General features: G+C 40.9%; 3 protein-coding genes across 3 annotated transcripts; 2 read left to right on the top strand and 1 right to left on the bottom strand.

Annotated features, from left to right (window-relative positions):
- The first annotated feature begins 323 nt into the window (after window positions 1-323).
- Window positions 324-1,625, top strand: Mrpl2 (mitochondrial ribosomal protein L2). The gene is made up of 2 exons (XM_076385286.1): window positions 324-558; window positions 890-1,625. The coding sequence occupies exons 1-2, from the start codon at window positions 324-326 to the stop codon at window positions 1,576-1,578; spliced, it is 924 nt and encodes a 307-aa protein (XP_076241401.1). The 3' UTR covers window positions 1,579-1,625.
- Window positions 1,626-1,747: 122 nt separating this feature from the next.
- Sfxn1-3 (Sideroflexin-1-3) lies at window positions 1,748-3,856 on the bottom strand. The gene is made up of 4 exons (XM_076385285.1): window positions 3,384-3,856; window positions 3,045-3,221; window positions 2,197-2,585; window positions 1,748-2,081 (listed from the first exon to the last, which is right to left on the bottom strand). Exons 1-4 carry the CDS (start codon window positions 3,533-3,535, stop codon window positions 1,837-1,839), a joined length of 963 nt encoding a protein of 320 aa, XP_076241400.1. The 5' UTR covers window positions 3,536-3,856; the 3' UTR covers window positions 1,748-1,836.
- A 7,262-nt stretch (window positions 3,857-11,118) lies between these two features.
- LOC143183411 (uncharacterized) lies at window positions 11,119-13,482 on the top strand. Its single transcript, XM_076384933.1, has 4 exons — window positions 11,119-11,709; window positions 12,167-12,434; window positions 12,503-12,757; window positions 13,249-13,482. The coding sequence occupies exons 1-4, from the start codon at window positions 11,473-11,475 to the stop codon at window positions 13,323-13,325; spliced, it is 837 nt and encodes a 278-aa protein (XP_076241048.1). The 5' UTR covers window positions 11,119-11,472; the 3' UTR covers window positions 13,326-13,482.
- Window positions 13,483-15,063: the final 1,581 nt, after the last annotated feature.

The following is a 15,063-nucleotide window of genomic DNA, read 5'->3' as shown; positions in this document are numbered from 1 at the left end:
TCAAAGATTTCCATTTCTTAGCACCGAAATTGTTATTAAACGAGCTTGTATTGGCAGTCAGTTCACTTATTATGTTGTAACGAAGCTATTTGAAACACTTTGAATAATTACCACGCAGTAGAACTGATAACACGCGACGCAAAAATGAAAATTAACAGAGAACGAAACGTTTCCAAACGCACTCTAAAATTCGACAATCAAAATCGCTAATAATATATCGAACGACATCTATGTAACCGCGCGCGATTCAAACGCGCTTTTAACAACAGACCTCGTGAGAAACGAAATGTGTTCAGATGGCAGCACTATCAGACTGTATCAAAATGTCTGCTATCTCATTGATCCGTCGTGTTTTCGTGAAGCAAATTACAGACATTTGTAACACAAATGCGTTGGTGTCGTTTCAAGTACAACAAACAAGAACACAATGGACTCTCGTGAAGCTTCCTAAGCCAGGAGTCGATGGTAAAAGCTACAGAAGAATCGTCCATTTTAAGGATGAGTATACCGTTGAACCCTTGAAGGTTACAAACCTAGGAGGCAGAGATCCAGTTACAGGTATATCTAAATTAACTTCTGTCGTAGTTTTTGGTTTTGTCTATTGATAGAATTAGTAATTTCACAGTAATTTATATGGAAAGATTAGTACTTCATTCATATTCGTAAAACGTGTAATCTAAATGCTTGTTTAGTATTGTGATAGCAGCACAGTCGGTAAAAGAAGTTTTTGATGGTAGTTCATATGTGACATAAACCAACAAATAATGTTTGTTGGTTAATCTGTACATAATTCTGCGAGTTGTGTTTATGGTTGTATTGCGAATTGTGAGAAAACTTAAATACGTACTATTGAAACTTAAAACATAAATTTTTTTGTATCACAAAACAGGAAGAGTAGTAGCAAAGGGCATTGGTGGTGGTATTAAACACAAATACCATTGGATCAAGTGGGTCAGGGATGGTCCTACTGATTTGAATGAGCCACCAAAAGAGGAAAGGGTCTTGGAGATTTTCAAAGATGGGTGCAGGACTTCCTATGTCGCTCTGGTTGGGCATGGTAAAGAATTGAAATATATCCTAGCACCTGCCAACTTAAAAGTGGGCGATATAATTAAAACCCATCAAGGCATCCCCCGTAATCCTGTCAGAGCCTATGATGGTGATGCTTATCCACTGGGTGCATTAACTGCTGGAACAATGGTTCATTGCGTGGAGAAATATCCAGGTTTAGGAGGTTTTCTTATCCATGCTGCTGGAACTTTTGGAACAGTACTGAGAAAAGACGACAATGACCGCGTGATTGTTAAAATGCCGAGCAAAAAGGAATTCAGCTTGCACAAAACGTGTATGGCGACGGTCGGCAGGCTGTCAAACGTGGAACACGGATCGACACCTATCGGCAGCGCGCAGAAGAATCGAGAGCTGGGAAATCGACCGAGAAGTGGTCTCTGGCAAAGAAAATCTGGTAGACATGGTCGAAAGATCAAGCCCCCGCGTCCAGTACGAGCATTCGATGTTTATGCGACCTCATCACAAAAGCAATCCCTCACGTTAAATTTATCAGAATTGAACAATTAAACCGAAATGCAACTCTGTATAGAATAAATGATTCCTTTATTGTACCATTTTATTGTCTTTGTTATTGACTCGTCGATGGTAATCAATCCTTTGGATTACTCTTACAACTATAATGCTGAATTAGCAAAGAAAACATGAGAGATATGTTCTGGAAGAAATTGTACACTGTTGCGACTCTGTAGAACCATCGTATCTTGAACTGCAACTTATGATATCTTCACCTATATAGTTCTTTGTATTTTCAGTCTTTCCAATCGTTCAAAGTCCTTTGTTATAGTACACCGTTTGAACCGAGGGGTGTTTTGAGCGTATTTCATCGCGTACTGCTGGTTCCAGGGCGTCCACCGAGATGGGTACTCGTTGGACGAACAGGGCACAGCAGAGAGGAGTAGCAAAAGTTAAACAGATACCACAAATCAAAACCTGTAAAGGTACAACTGCCCATCTAGCTCTGCACAAGTACCGTTTTCGTTCAACGTAGTTCATTATAACGGGCGCTAATACTGCAACAGACACCAAACATAACGTAAAACAAAACTAATTTCTGGGCAGTTCTTTTTTAATCTTGAAAAAACTTCAAACTGAAGTTCTTTCAGGAGCAAAACCAGCGTTACTTACTCATACTAGGCGAGGCCATAAGGATACGAGATAGGGTTACAGCTGCAATAGCTTTCTTAGCAGCAAGTTTGCTATTGCCAACCTTCATACCGTCCTCCGTCTGCAATTCGATGCCATTTTGTAGCTCAGATATCCTCATCATGGGAATGTTAACGCAATTCGCAGCAGCCACAGCTGCAAATGGCACCAGCCTACCGACCAGCGGGGGTGCGTTGCAGAAGAGTCGATTCAAACCTAACGCAGTTGTCACAGCCCCTCCCGTCGCGGCGACGTAACTCGCCAGGAGCGTTTGCGTTGGGATCGGGCTGGAACCGCTGCGGTTCGTGTAATTGACTATGGCGTTGAACGACTGATTGACCCATTGCCAGAATACCACATGCGCTGTTGTCCTGCAGAATAATAAATGAAGCGTCGTCTCGGTTACAGATTCGTCACAGCGTCCCATCCCCTCTCAGGACTGTCTCCGTGAATAACAATTACCCTCGCAGTCTCTATCGACCTTGATTTGCACGTGTACATCGATTTTCATTACGCGATTTCATCTACCGAGATCGGTGCCTAGGGTACGCGTTCCGTGATAACATTGCACAGAGTTAATTAAATTCTTCGCCATCGTTCGCTCTCACTTTTATCTGTTCTCGTTAAAAACGTGACTCCCGATCGTTAGTCCATGAAGCGAGCAAGCTGCACGCGTGAGCGGATTTTGAAATACAACGGGGTGAAAGGTCTCTCGTGAACTGATTATCGTATCAACTGTTGGTACAATTGGTTCAAGGTCGTGATAAACCGCTGTCAGTTCCTTAGACCGAGCACTGTCTAACGAAATACGTAACGTCTGGATTACGCACTTGTAGAACGTCAACATGCAGCCAGTTATCATCATATTCATGGGAACCTGGGCACTCATGCGTCCGATCAGTAACATCTTCTCCCCTGTGTCGGGGTGATAAGCACTGTCGTACAGGTACTTGCTTTTCCATAGTTCGTTTTCTGTGACCCCCAGCTGCTCCAGTGAGGCCCCTTTCCTGTATTAATGTAACGATTAAGAAGAACCATCACAACGACTTGGAAAAGTGTAATGTACGAGGAAAGAAGAAAAAGCAAAATTTGGAGCGCGACCTCGGATGAAAGTAATACCATGACGACTATTTATATCAGTCATTTATATACGCATACGTGTTAAATACCTGTATTTAGTGACGATGTCTCGAGCACGTTCCAGCTGTTGGGTAGTGGCGAACAGATTCAGAGGGTTGGTGACAGTAAGGAAGTGCAACGCCCTTCCTTCGTAAGTGCTCTGATCCCAGTAAGGCTTCTCGATGTCGATCCTCCCCGACATCTTGCAGCTTCTCTTCGCTTCTACAACCCGTTCTTTCTCCTACCACTGGCCCCTCTCACCTGTCACTCGGCTAACCTACCACAAATCCTTGCCCCACCACAGGTCTCCAACCGTCTTGCAAACCGCAATCGTTTCAGCAGCCGTCGTCTTTTCCTTTAGCACAGTCCGAGTGAATGGACTCTCGTCGGCGTGGTCCTCGCGGGAGGATGCTTATACTATAATGCGTTTCTCGACGCCAACTGACACGTTTCAGCGTTTACGACACGGCCTTTCTGTCGAGGCCTGGTCGTCTCCCTCGACCTTTCGATCCATTGCGCTCCACGCGCTTCCCTCTTCCCTTCTGCTCACCCCTTGGGCTCTATTATCGATAATAGGCACGCGTGCGCGACCACCGCCCATATATCAGCGTTTGTTTCGTTCACCAAGAGATGGTGAGGCAGGTTTGTTTTTAAATGAAAGTCTGAGATTTTTGGGAATAGATATAGGGGTTCAAGTGGTGTAGAAGTTAAGAGAGGGTGTTAATTTGTTAAATTTTTTAATCTTTTTTCATTTAGCTTTTAGAGAGACATTAGGTGGTTCTTTTCATGCAGGTTTTGAAGGTTTCTTTGCAACTGAAGTATTGACTGGGATAATCAATGGAAGGGTGGCTTCAACCCTTATAGTGTTTTCGTAACATTCCACAAGATGGGGACACTTTGCAGTTTTGTGACCTACATTATCGAATTAAAGTCTTAAAGGAAAACAAATGAGTATGAAACATGTGTATGGATTCAACAAAACTACAAGCCGATTGAGTGTCACGCAAGCGTTGAAGAGATATCGTGGTTGCAGTTACATAAAAGTTTCTTTTTGTTTGCCCTCGACGCTTCACAGGCATAAAATTCAAGGAATGTTGTTCGTATGACATGTTATTCATAATCTATCACTTCAACTTCTGTGACCCCAGCTTAGGGAATGATATTTTGATAACGCTTGATTTGAAAATTGGCGCGCTACCTTCCAATGTTTGCCTGGGTGACTGAGTGGAAATAACATATTGATAAGTAGGCTATAAAACAGTGAATGAAACGTGTTTGAAGTTCATCGAATACACATGTCAAATATGTTGATTTTTTGCGATATCGTAATCGTTTGTGACCGCCACCGATCTGCGTTTAATAAATAGTTATGATTCCATGTCACCGACGTGACAGAAATGAAAACACTGCACTGACCTCGTTGAATTTCAGGCCCATTAGTGTTCAAGTCACGAGAAGAAGGAACTATATTTCCTATTGATTATGGTCTTTTAGAATTGACAATTTCGAGGTCGTCGTTTTACGATGCCATTGAGGGCCATTCATTGAGCAGACGAGCAAGAAAAAAAGGTGCACTTGTATTTCTCTGAGCCTTTGATCTTTGACCCTTGTAAATACAAGGGGTTTTGTTCAGTGGTTTTGATAATATGCTAATTGGAAGTTCGTGAACTGAATAGATAGTAGTTGTCACTGTCGCAATCAGAGAAACCATTGACACGGATTTGGCCTTGTTACGAACTCCATAATGCTTAGTTAACACAAGCATTTTTGTTTGCCAAGTTCAATGACTATATTACGTTTAAACGTCGAACTTTCTAAATGACTCTGTACTTCAGTTCGCGGCAATATTATCAATTTTCTTTTTCGAATTTTACTAATTTATTCAGTTTGACGTCAGCATTTTCTAATCTTCGATTGACGCCGCAATTGATTTCGAGAAACTGGACATTTATTCTATTTACTCGATATTTATCCTTGATTAATTTTTACGCCTAATTTGAAGTTGCTTTTCACGATTTTATAACAGAGTTAAGTCTTATCGATTATTATTAATTAAAAGAATCCGTTAATCGATTTGATTCCGGACTTGTACTATATTTCTAACGTCAAGTTGATAAGATATGTAAAGAAATACACGCAAAAGAACTTTAATACTTATACGCATTACAATTCTGTTTTTTTGTGATTATCGAATATTCAGAATATTCATATTATACATAAATATTCGTTATGCAACAACATTGTTAGAATTCACGAATATAAGGTATGGTGAAAGCCATTTAGCTAGTATAAGTATCTTACTGAAAAAAGAAGGTCACCAGTGCATGATAAGAATTATATAAAAGGAATTAAAAGTTCGTTTACCTTTTCAGAATCGACGGGAGAAACGTATCGTCCCAAGTCTCCAGACGTTCATCTATTCTAACCATCGCACCTTACACTTCTTCCTAAGAAGGTGGCCCACTTGCGCACGTGCGCAAGTATTGCATACGTGCAACCGAAAACGAAAGGCACAACGCGGGAATTCCAGTTTGCACTATTACGAGCATTTGCGCCGATCGTTCGCGATACGATGTTAAATACGAGAGGTGAAATTTGACGCAGTAGCTAGACCAAGTTTGCAAACATAGCAACGTTCGAAACCACTTAGCTGGTTAATAATTAATCGATCTTCAAAATTAGCGTCTCAAGGCATGTTTTCTTCGTTTAACGTTCGAGCGATAAACGAGCAAGTTTGACATGCACAAAATGCAGATACAGTGCGAATTAATTTGGACGAGATTTTCCCTCCGTCGTATTTTAGATTCAGGTTCGACGGAAATTTTTCTGTAGAAAGAGAAGTAGCATTCAGGCCGTGAAGTTTTCACATTTACATGTTTCTGCCAGTGTGAATGGGATGCTAGCGACACCTTTTTAGGGAAGCTGTTGTTGTTTTGCGTTACCTAGTGACATAATTTCGAGTTGCTGTTGGTATCGTGTAGAAACAAATATTGACTAGATTGCAGGAAGGAAACCAGTAGAAATAATTGATAAGCGTGCACGCGTTTAAGTGAGTCCGATACTTTCACCGGAATTGATTCCTGTAAGATTCTTGGGCGAGCTTCGGAGTCGCGTTCCAGTGAATCTCGCGCGGTAATTGCATATCATCGACAGAATTATCCTAGAATACATCCTATGCTTTGGAATAGAGGCCAAACCGAGGCTGACCGATTGGCGAACCGTAAACAGACGAAACGTGGTCTGACAGGACAGACAGTCGGTCCGTTTCTACTTTTTCTTGGATTAGCGCTAACGGTTGCTCGAGTTCGCTGAAACAATGAAATTATTCGCGAATTATGCTAAGCAGGGGCCTAAGAAATTGCTGCTGGTCAGGGGATTAGAAATCTTGTCGTCTTTGAGACTTTTTCTATTGAGTTCTCCTCTATGGAATTTCCCGTATAAATGAGAATTTCAAATTTAAATAGGATTTCTGTGTCAAATAAAATTTTCATAGTCAAATGTAAAATTAAGTATATATTTATATCTAGTAGTTAATGACATCTCTCCTGTGAGGTATTACATAGATAATGCTTTAGGTGTTACCTCGCTGCAATAAGATCGTAATCACCTGCTGACGTAAATCGAGAAGTCATAGGCTTCACGCTCATTGCCAATGCTTTCTCGAGCTATTATCTGCACCAACGATTCATTGACTTGCCTCCTTAAGTTCAACACTTACCTCATTCATAAAACGTCAGCATGAAATCTGGGGAATATTAGAAATTTTTAATGATTTGTTGGCTGTTTTATCTTGTAACATGATTGACGTATAAAAATTTAGAATATTAGCTCTCGAGAAAATAGTAAAAATTGTTACATAAATCTTATGCAATAGGAAAACAGAAATCATAAAGCCTTTTGATATTTCTGAGTTACTAAAACAAATCTAATGATTAAATTGTGAAAATTAATATAAAGACAATTATACAAATTTCAAGGGATGATTTAACATGTTAAAAGAAGACGAAAATGCATGTCTGGCTTTGATTTTGAATTATTAATTATTAAGAAAACGTTTAAAATACGCGTGAAATGTGTCTGACTCGAGACTTATTCTACTGACTTCGCTGTGTCTGATTTAATGCTCGCCGGCAGTAGAATGACTCTCATGTCAGACACTCTTCTTTCGTTACCACTAGTAGTGACCTCAATTAAAAATATCACTCTTTTATCTTTTTCGAACAACATTTCAGTGTCGATTTGGTAACCAATCGAGATTTAACAATTTCATGACCTCTTATTCCACGTCTCGCACCATTATAACACAGATCGTCTGAACTGGAACTTTCTGTCGTGCTTTTTGCTCGGCTTGTCGTTAAGAAGACGCGTTTGTTTATAATCTTCTTATTTCCACGTACGTAAGACCTGCGTAACACGGTATCGGGATCAGGAATCGTGTGAAACGAGACTATCGTTTCATATCCTGTCGATGACTTGGCGATCTGGGTCGAACGAATGATCAGGGTAAGCAGGTTGCGCCGTGATCGTGGCGTGTCCGATCTTTCCGTCTTCAGGGCATTGGTATCTGGTTCTTATCGGCTGGTTTCCCGAGGACGAAGTCATTTCTGTGTGCACTTTTTGGGGATGCTCATAACTACGAGTGAAAGGCTACCGCCTGTTCTATTTGTTAGTCTTTTAATCGCTTAGGTTGCTTTGGTGTTCGCTTTATCTGAGGGAAATCATGGTGGTCTGACATTTTAACATTGTTGCGACGCTTTTCTTGGTTTTTGGATGAGTTTTAAGAGTATTGCTTTTTTTGGGGCCTTGTGGGAAATTCTATTGAAAAATGTTGGCCTTTTGAACGGTGGCGATTCTAGGGAAATAAAGAATATTGTTTTACTACGATACACAGTTGATGAAGACAAAAAGGTGACAAGTATGTACAGTATTCGTGAATGTTACCTGTTGCATAGTTCGATTTGCTATCTTCGTAGTGGTTATTCTGGCAAGTTTGTTTCAATTTTAAAGGGGAGTTATCTAGGTTGATGGATTTTCAGCATCTGGAAGAGCAGGAGATTAAGCAGACATATTTTGTATCTACCTCGTAAACCTAGTTATCTTCGCAATTCTGGTAAATGATATGCAGAGAAAGGAGACAAGAATTTTGGGGATGAATTGATTTAGTTCTAACATGTAGAACGCTTAAGTCTAAACTACCAACAAGATTCCTCGTATATCTTTAATGTCATTTAATTAAGTTGTACAGGAAACAAGTTGATACATCATGTAATAAAATTTATTACTGTGGTAATAATAATTATTTGTACCTTTTACTGGTAGATTTTACTGCATTCATTTAGTGTTAGGTGATCTACAAAAAGTAAAATATCACTATTCCTCATAAAGCGAATAGGCGAAGAGGAATTTATATCGATTTCTGCAACTTTAAACTTTCGTCTAAAGCTTCTTTTTCAATTTCTCCAGCAGTATCCAAGTGATAATAACCCATTTATAGCGATGCTTTTCAACCAGAATTATCCTGAACTTAAAATTTGAAGCCTATTAAAGCCACTTCTTCTGCACATTTATTAGCAACTTCTTATTAGTAATGAAAGCTGCTAGTCAGAAAACCGAGACCTCATTTCTTATTAAAGAAACCCACTGCCTTGAAAATTAACGACAATCATATCTAGAAACGTAACTGTAGTAACTATTTAACGAGCATAACTCGGGCTCAACATAGAAAGGGCACATCAGAGTATTAAATTTCAAAATATTGCGTAGTAAAGAGAAACTAGGTGTTGGTTTTGACAAGTTCAGCTATGCAAATATTCCATCCTAACGATTAAAAAGACGCGAATAGGCTCAGTGTCTCTTGTAATAAAAACGAAAATATGCAGGGAGAAGCTTGCCGATTATTGATGCCGTAAATCACGCCTAAACTGCGCTACAAGTCATCCAGACGAGATGACACATTGATGCGTTCAGCGTGAAGCAATTGCGCTGCTCGGCAAACGAGGATGGTCAGTCAAGGAGTAAGCGAGTCGTGATATTAATTACGGGGTTGAAACTGTTGTAAGGAGAGACCCTGTCTGTGTTGATAAGTCGAAGTGTGCCAATCAAAACACGGTGAATGGTGCTCTGATGCGTGCTGTCGAGTTTGCTCGCTTACCATATGATTTCCCATTCTTATCTCGTAACTTCCAGCACTGATATAAGCATCGACGAAAAAGGAACAGGGAGATACCTGTGCCAGATTCCCGAGTTAGATACGATCTTTGGGTTGAAACAAAGGTGGAGTACTTGCCTCAGGGCTCCAAGAAAACAGTGTATGTATACCTGTATTCGGTATCTCGGTTATCGGAATCAAACGATCGTCTTGGGACTCGCAATCGACGTACCTGCTGTCACTGATGAGCGAGGAGTTTCTTGAAATGAAAAGGGAGCAAGAAGAAGCTTTAATATCAAGACTCATTTTTCGCCTTAAATACCCCTGTGATGGAAAAGAAAGTGAAAGAACCTGTCATTTAGTAACGTTATGTGATATCTGTAGAAGACTGTTCTTTATTTCTCGATTTGCTTGTTTTTTGACGAAGCCCCACCTTCTTGGATGTCTCTGTGTCAAAACCAATTAGAGAATAGTATCGATATCCAAGGAAACCATGTCACATTCAAAGTAGTGTCAAAGTTAGAGTTTCAAAAACAGCGGGAAAGCAGACCCTCAGGTGGAACTAGTTTCTGTTCTTCTTACTGCAATTTGAGTTACGCATTTGCTATTGCGTTATTTTCTTTAGAGTGTCACACGGCATGGCCCGTTTCGTACTTTCTACTCCCCAATTTTCTAATTTCCAGCGACTGCTTCGGAGATTTCTGGTACCTTTTATGATTCAGTTTGCGTGCCTCACGAGTTTAACAGACGCCGCCTATCATACACGCTACGTGGGCGATGAATGATCTACAAACCAGTCTTGGAAAAAGCTAGACTGCTAGGCGTTTTCTTATTTGGCCCGTAGTAGAGATGTTCAGACATAACGTGCACTGGCGTCACATTGCCGTATCGCGTGAGATAGTGCAGTTCTGCATCTGCAACTGTTAAAGTGAGTTATTGTTCAGGAGGTGTTTGCATTGAATTGACTCGAATAGTGATTACACGACAAGTGGTGGTTCGCAGGTACGAATGGGAAATATATCAAATTCGATACACCTGCGAGGAAAGACAAATACAAAGAACCATTTGACTAAGGAATTATCATAATCTCTATGACCGCAATCAAACTTCCTCTCTTCGATTCAGCTGATTGAACATTTATCCAGGTAGAACCAGCTTAAAAAACGAATCAACATGGACATTTAAATTACCACAGAGGCATACTGAAACCTCACATTAGGATGTCATCCTCAAATTCCAACAATCGTACGAGACACCGCACCTATTATCCCAGAAGATGTGTCTCGCTATAATTACACAAGACTCTAGAAAACGGTTACCTGATTTCGCTGGAGTAATTGAAAAACGGTCCCAACAACTGCGTCAACTGATTCATTTGCAGTTACCTAATTCCATGGAAAGGGGACACGTATTAGCAATCAACACACTGCGGTTCGAATTTTTTTAATAGTTCCTTTATTGCTTCCCACTTGGATTATTGAAGACACCATAAAACCTGTACCGTTAGTGTCACTTCACGGAATCGAGAATAGTGTTCCAGTTCCTATTTGAAATAGGGCAGAATATCTGAAACTTCGTCAAAGTACTTCAAGGTTGGGTCAATTACTCAAGTTATTCGGTAGCCAGTGTCGCTAGGCCTAAGTGCGCCATTCGCCAGGTTGTTCAGCATCATTTCAGGCGATGCAGCGCGCGGAATCAAGCTCCAGTCTCTTTGCAGTATGGACCGGTACCCCCACCGACCTAAATGTACCACGTATAAATGGTCAAGGCAGTTTCTAACTGTCAGTGAGCTTGAACGTCTAATCTCGTTCATCCGCCTCTACATTCGCGAGCCCCGAGATTAAGTGTTCACCATCCACGCGGGATTTTTGATCGTTACGTATTCTGTGGTCCCCATGACTTAGATCATCATGGAAACGCGAACTGCTCGAAGAAATTTGCGAGGAAGATAGAGGGTTCACTGATATTCTCGATATTTGGACTCCAAAATAATGAAGTGCGAACGGGCTGGAAAATCGTGCAACCTCTGGTGGTTGAATAGACTTATGAGGATCGGTTGTTTGCTGTTAGTACTTCCTTGCTTTGCTGGACACAGCTTTACTTTGGCGCTGGATAACTCAACGAGCACGTTCATCGAACGATGTTACATGGACTGCAACTTGCAGAAGGACTTTATGTCCTGCGGGAAGTACAGGGTCGCCAGGTGGCTTCATGATGTTAAAGAGAAGGTATCGTGTGAATTCTTTATCTGTGAAAGGATTAGTTATGTTATAATTTATGGATAATTGATAGGTCTCAGAAAAGTGTCAGATCAATGTGAATATTCGAGTGGTCTTGGAAAAATATTTTTTTCTGTCAATAAGTTCATTGAATACTTTAAAAAATATAGATTCTTAGTCCTTAAAAGATAATGGAACTAACTAAAATAAGATCATTAGTTTAAAGTTTGTTCTCTACTTTCAAATACTACTGATTACAGTATTGACTCCTTAGAGCAAACGAGACTTGCTTGTTATACGTTGTTGCTCACATTTCTAGGAAACCTTTAATGGGTTAGTGGTACGTAGGTTGATCTCAGAAACTTGTTTCTCCTTATAAACTCGTCAATGAGCCTATAGATGTATACAATACATATAATCAAAACATTGTAGAACACCTATAATATTTATCCTCATTTTACTTCAGGAGTTCAGTTACGGTCCAGTCCGCTTAATAAGAATACCATCTATGCCGTATCGTTCAGTGCTACCAAAACTGCCCCAATCTCGAGTGTTCAAGAGCAGCGCGATCGAGACCTTGAACTTTGTCAGGGACATCGTTGAGGATCTGCTAACCAAACGCGCTCTAGTTTACACAGTCGATAATATTTCAACCAGTAGAAGCTTTGGTAGCATGCCTATGATTTTGGATGACGACGAGTTCACGGAGCTGAAGAATAAGAAAGAGTCAGAAGGTTGCATAACTCAATAGTTCAAGTTCACCTTCTGTCGACCAGATGAATTGATAATGATTGTCCAACAGGAAATTTTAGGATCTTCAAAAAGAAGAAGTCGTTGATCCTGCCAATTCTGATTTTGCTCAACTTGCTGAAACTTAAATTGCTGCTACTACCCATCTTCCTGGGCGTCCACTTCATCAAGAAGCTTCTGGTTCTCGCCTCGTTGATAGCACCCTCTATTCTGGCGCACCTGAAGATCTGCAAGGTCCCACCACATCACCAACAGCCTTACCACATGTGGGGAACTGCGGCAGAAGCTCCCCCTGACTATCCAACAGGTAAAAGAATGAGAACACTTCTTGTCATGCTTCGTTATTTCAGAAGTGCGATTATAGGAATCTTGCACGGTTTCAATTATCGCGATCATTGATGGGTATGATGACAATCAAAACGGTAGACGCTCGATGACACAAAAAGAAATATTAATACCTTTTCTTCGACTGCAGTTACATAACGCCTGATGATTTGTCGCAATCGAATTGTAGATTGCACGAATGAAGGATTTCGATAATATTTCAGGCACGACGACTCTGTTACGACGATAATTTCAGTAATCATGCGGTCTCTTAAGCTGGCATAGATAAGTTTAACGTTATTCGTTATTACTGAGGTGGCTTACTCAATTATTTGACCAGTTTTCGTTATATTATAGCTGACTATCAAGAACCGATAAAAATTAATTAAGTCTTACGTAGCCTTGCATCATAAGAATACTTATCTCCAAGTTCACAAAGAGTAATGTTAATTTTCATAAAAACTTACCTCACAGGTTACGGACAAGAGGAGCCATGGATTCACAGGAACGACCTGGCTTATCAGGGCTACTATCGCAACCCTTACGGATGAAGTCGAAGTGCCATAGGAAATCATTAACATAATTGTCTTCGTTCGTTGTTACGAGTACCCTGATAAGCTTCGAGCAAATGAACGACGACGTTACATCTTCTTCCTTCCTTTTGGATTAAATTTGAACGCATTCCCTGCGTGTCAACAGCCTCCTCCCAGCGGCTCACTAATCTCGTTTCTTCGTTCCTACTCGCCGGAAGCGCGATCATCGACGCGCGCGAAGAGACTCGGTTTAGCAGTTATTATCGTCTGCGTATCGTCGCGAAAATCGTCACCGTCACAACTTTCACGCGCGCGTACCGTTAACGACAGTTTATTGCTCGGCCAGTCGCCAAGTCACGAAATGCGCCCGCCATTTTCCCGTAGATCGCATCGTTCACGAGATTTTCGAGTCGCAAACAAGCTCGCATTCACGCACGCGAACTTTCGAGCAACGAGGAGCTCTAATGATGTCCATAAATATTATTGGATACCGCAAGCCCGTGGCTCGAGAAAATTTCGTTGAACGAGGGTGCTTCGCGTGATGTCAATGCCGCTTACTTCCGGGATCGTAATCGGTGTGCTGCCTGAAGGACTGCTTATGTAGATATGTAGTATGATCGTGGTAACTAGGTGATCGTTTTTAAGAAACTTTGTACTATAATAATGGGATCGAGGAATATATAGTTTTGAAAATGGAGGAAATTCTTTGGATGCTTTGCAAATTGTACCTAGACTGATTATTGGGAAGCAACATTCTTGCAAGAAATTTGCCTGAAGAGAAACGTTTTGTGATGTATGAACTGTAAGACTGCAAATTTTGAATGAATTAAAGAATTTCTTAATATAAGAACACTGTTATTTCTGTTGCTGCGTATCATGTAGCAATTAAAACTGTATTTGATCTGTGAATGCAGGGTTGAAGAGGTACTCGGGCAATTAAATGCGACAGTTCCTTTAGTACTTATTGTTAGTCGTATCTTCCTGGGAAAACGTATCCTATTACAGATACACGTGTACGTACGACGGTTATTAATGGAGGTTTGAGAATATGCTTCCCACTGTTACGATGACTTTCCGTTCTGGAATGCACGCGCTTGACCCAAGAGATACACAAATTCTCCTCATGTACCGTTCAGGCTACATTTCAGCATTAGTTCAGCTCTTACTGCGTTTTCGTCACGTACTAGACATAGGTATCGCCTTCGTCTTCCCAGCGATTTTCAATTTCACTTGCGGGGTGCAAAATTTCTCTTCGAAAGATTTCTATGCGGAAATACTTCTAAAACAAAATTAGCAGAATAAAAAGAATACATGTAGCATAGTTCAAAATACCATGTAAAATGAATGACAAATAATCTTCCTTTTACAAAATACCGTCAGTAAACGATACAACCCCATATTAACTCTAAACATTAAAAACATGAAATACCACCTGTCGATTCTACGTCTTCTTGCATAATAGTAATAAAAATAACGATCACCCATCCAAGTCACCCCAATTACACGTAATCAGGGAGCACGATCCAGCCTCCACGGATCAATCTCGAAAGCAGGACCAAACGCCACCCCAAAAGTGGCCCAGCGATCGGTTTGGCTCGCGGTCAAGGTCGACCCGCTGGAAACTCGAGGCAGGCACCAGTGACCTACTGACAGATTTGGACGGAAGCCATAGCCCGTGAGCGTGAGCACGCACGCGGCTGTACGCGCACGGTGACCCACGACGATCGGTAGACCGTTATCGGCCCATGGAGAGGCG

Source organism: Calliopsis andreniformis, chromosome 9, assembly GCF_051401765.1.
Source record: "Calliopsis andreniformis isolate RMS-2024a chromosome 9, iyCalAndr_principal, whole genome shotgun sequence".
Lineage (NCBI taxonomy): Eukaryota > Metazoa > Arthropoda > Insecta > Hymenoptera > Andrenidae > Calliopsis > Calliopsis andreniformis.
The sequence above is the reverse complement of the archived record's forward strand: the minus strand, read 5'-3'. Positions and strand labels throughout refer to the sequence as shown.

What these genes read in the sequence shown, in the direction of transcription:
- Mrpl2 (XM_076385286.1), top strand. Translation starts at nt 324, where the DNA reads ATGTCTGCTATCTCATTGATCCGTCGTGTTTTCGTGAAGCAAATTACA. An exon ending in AGGCAGAGATCCAGTTACAG is followed by an intron (nt 559 to 889) that starts GTATATCTAAAT and finishes ATCACAAAACAG; the next exon opens with GAAGAGTAGTAGCAAAGGGC.
- Sfxn1-3 (XM_076385285.1), bottom strand. Translation starts at nt 3,535, where the DNA reads ATGTCGGGGAGGATCGACATCGAGAAGCCTTACTGGGATCAGAGCACT. An exon ending in GACATCGTCACTAAATACAG is followed by an intron (nt 3,222 to 3,383) that starts GTATTTAACACG and finishes ACATTAATACAG; the next exon opens with GAAAGGGGCCTCACTGGAGC. An exon ending in TGCATGTTGACGTTCTACAA is followed by an intron (nt 2,586 to 3,044) that starts GTGCGTAATCCA and finishes ATTATTCTGCAG; the next exon opens with GACAACAGCGCATGTGGTAT.
- LOC143183411 (XM_076384933.1), top strand. Translation starts at nt 11,473, where the DNA reads ATGAAGTGCGAACGGGCTGGAAAATCGTGCAACCTCTGGTGGTTGAAT. An exon ending in TTCATGATGTTAAAGAGAAG is followed by an intron (nt 11,710 to 12,166) that starts GTATCGTGTGAA and finishes ATTTTACTTCAG; the next exon opens with GAGTTCAGTTACGGTCCAGT. An exon ending in TCCCCCTGACTATCCAACAG is followed by an intron (nt 12,758 to 13,248) that starts GTAAAAGAATGA and finishes CTTACCTCACAG; the next exon opens with GTTACGGACAAGAGGAGCCA.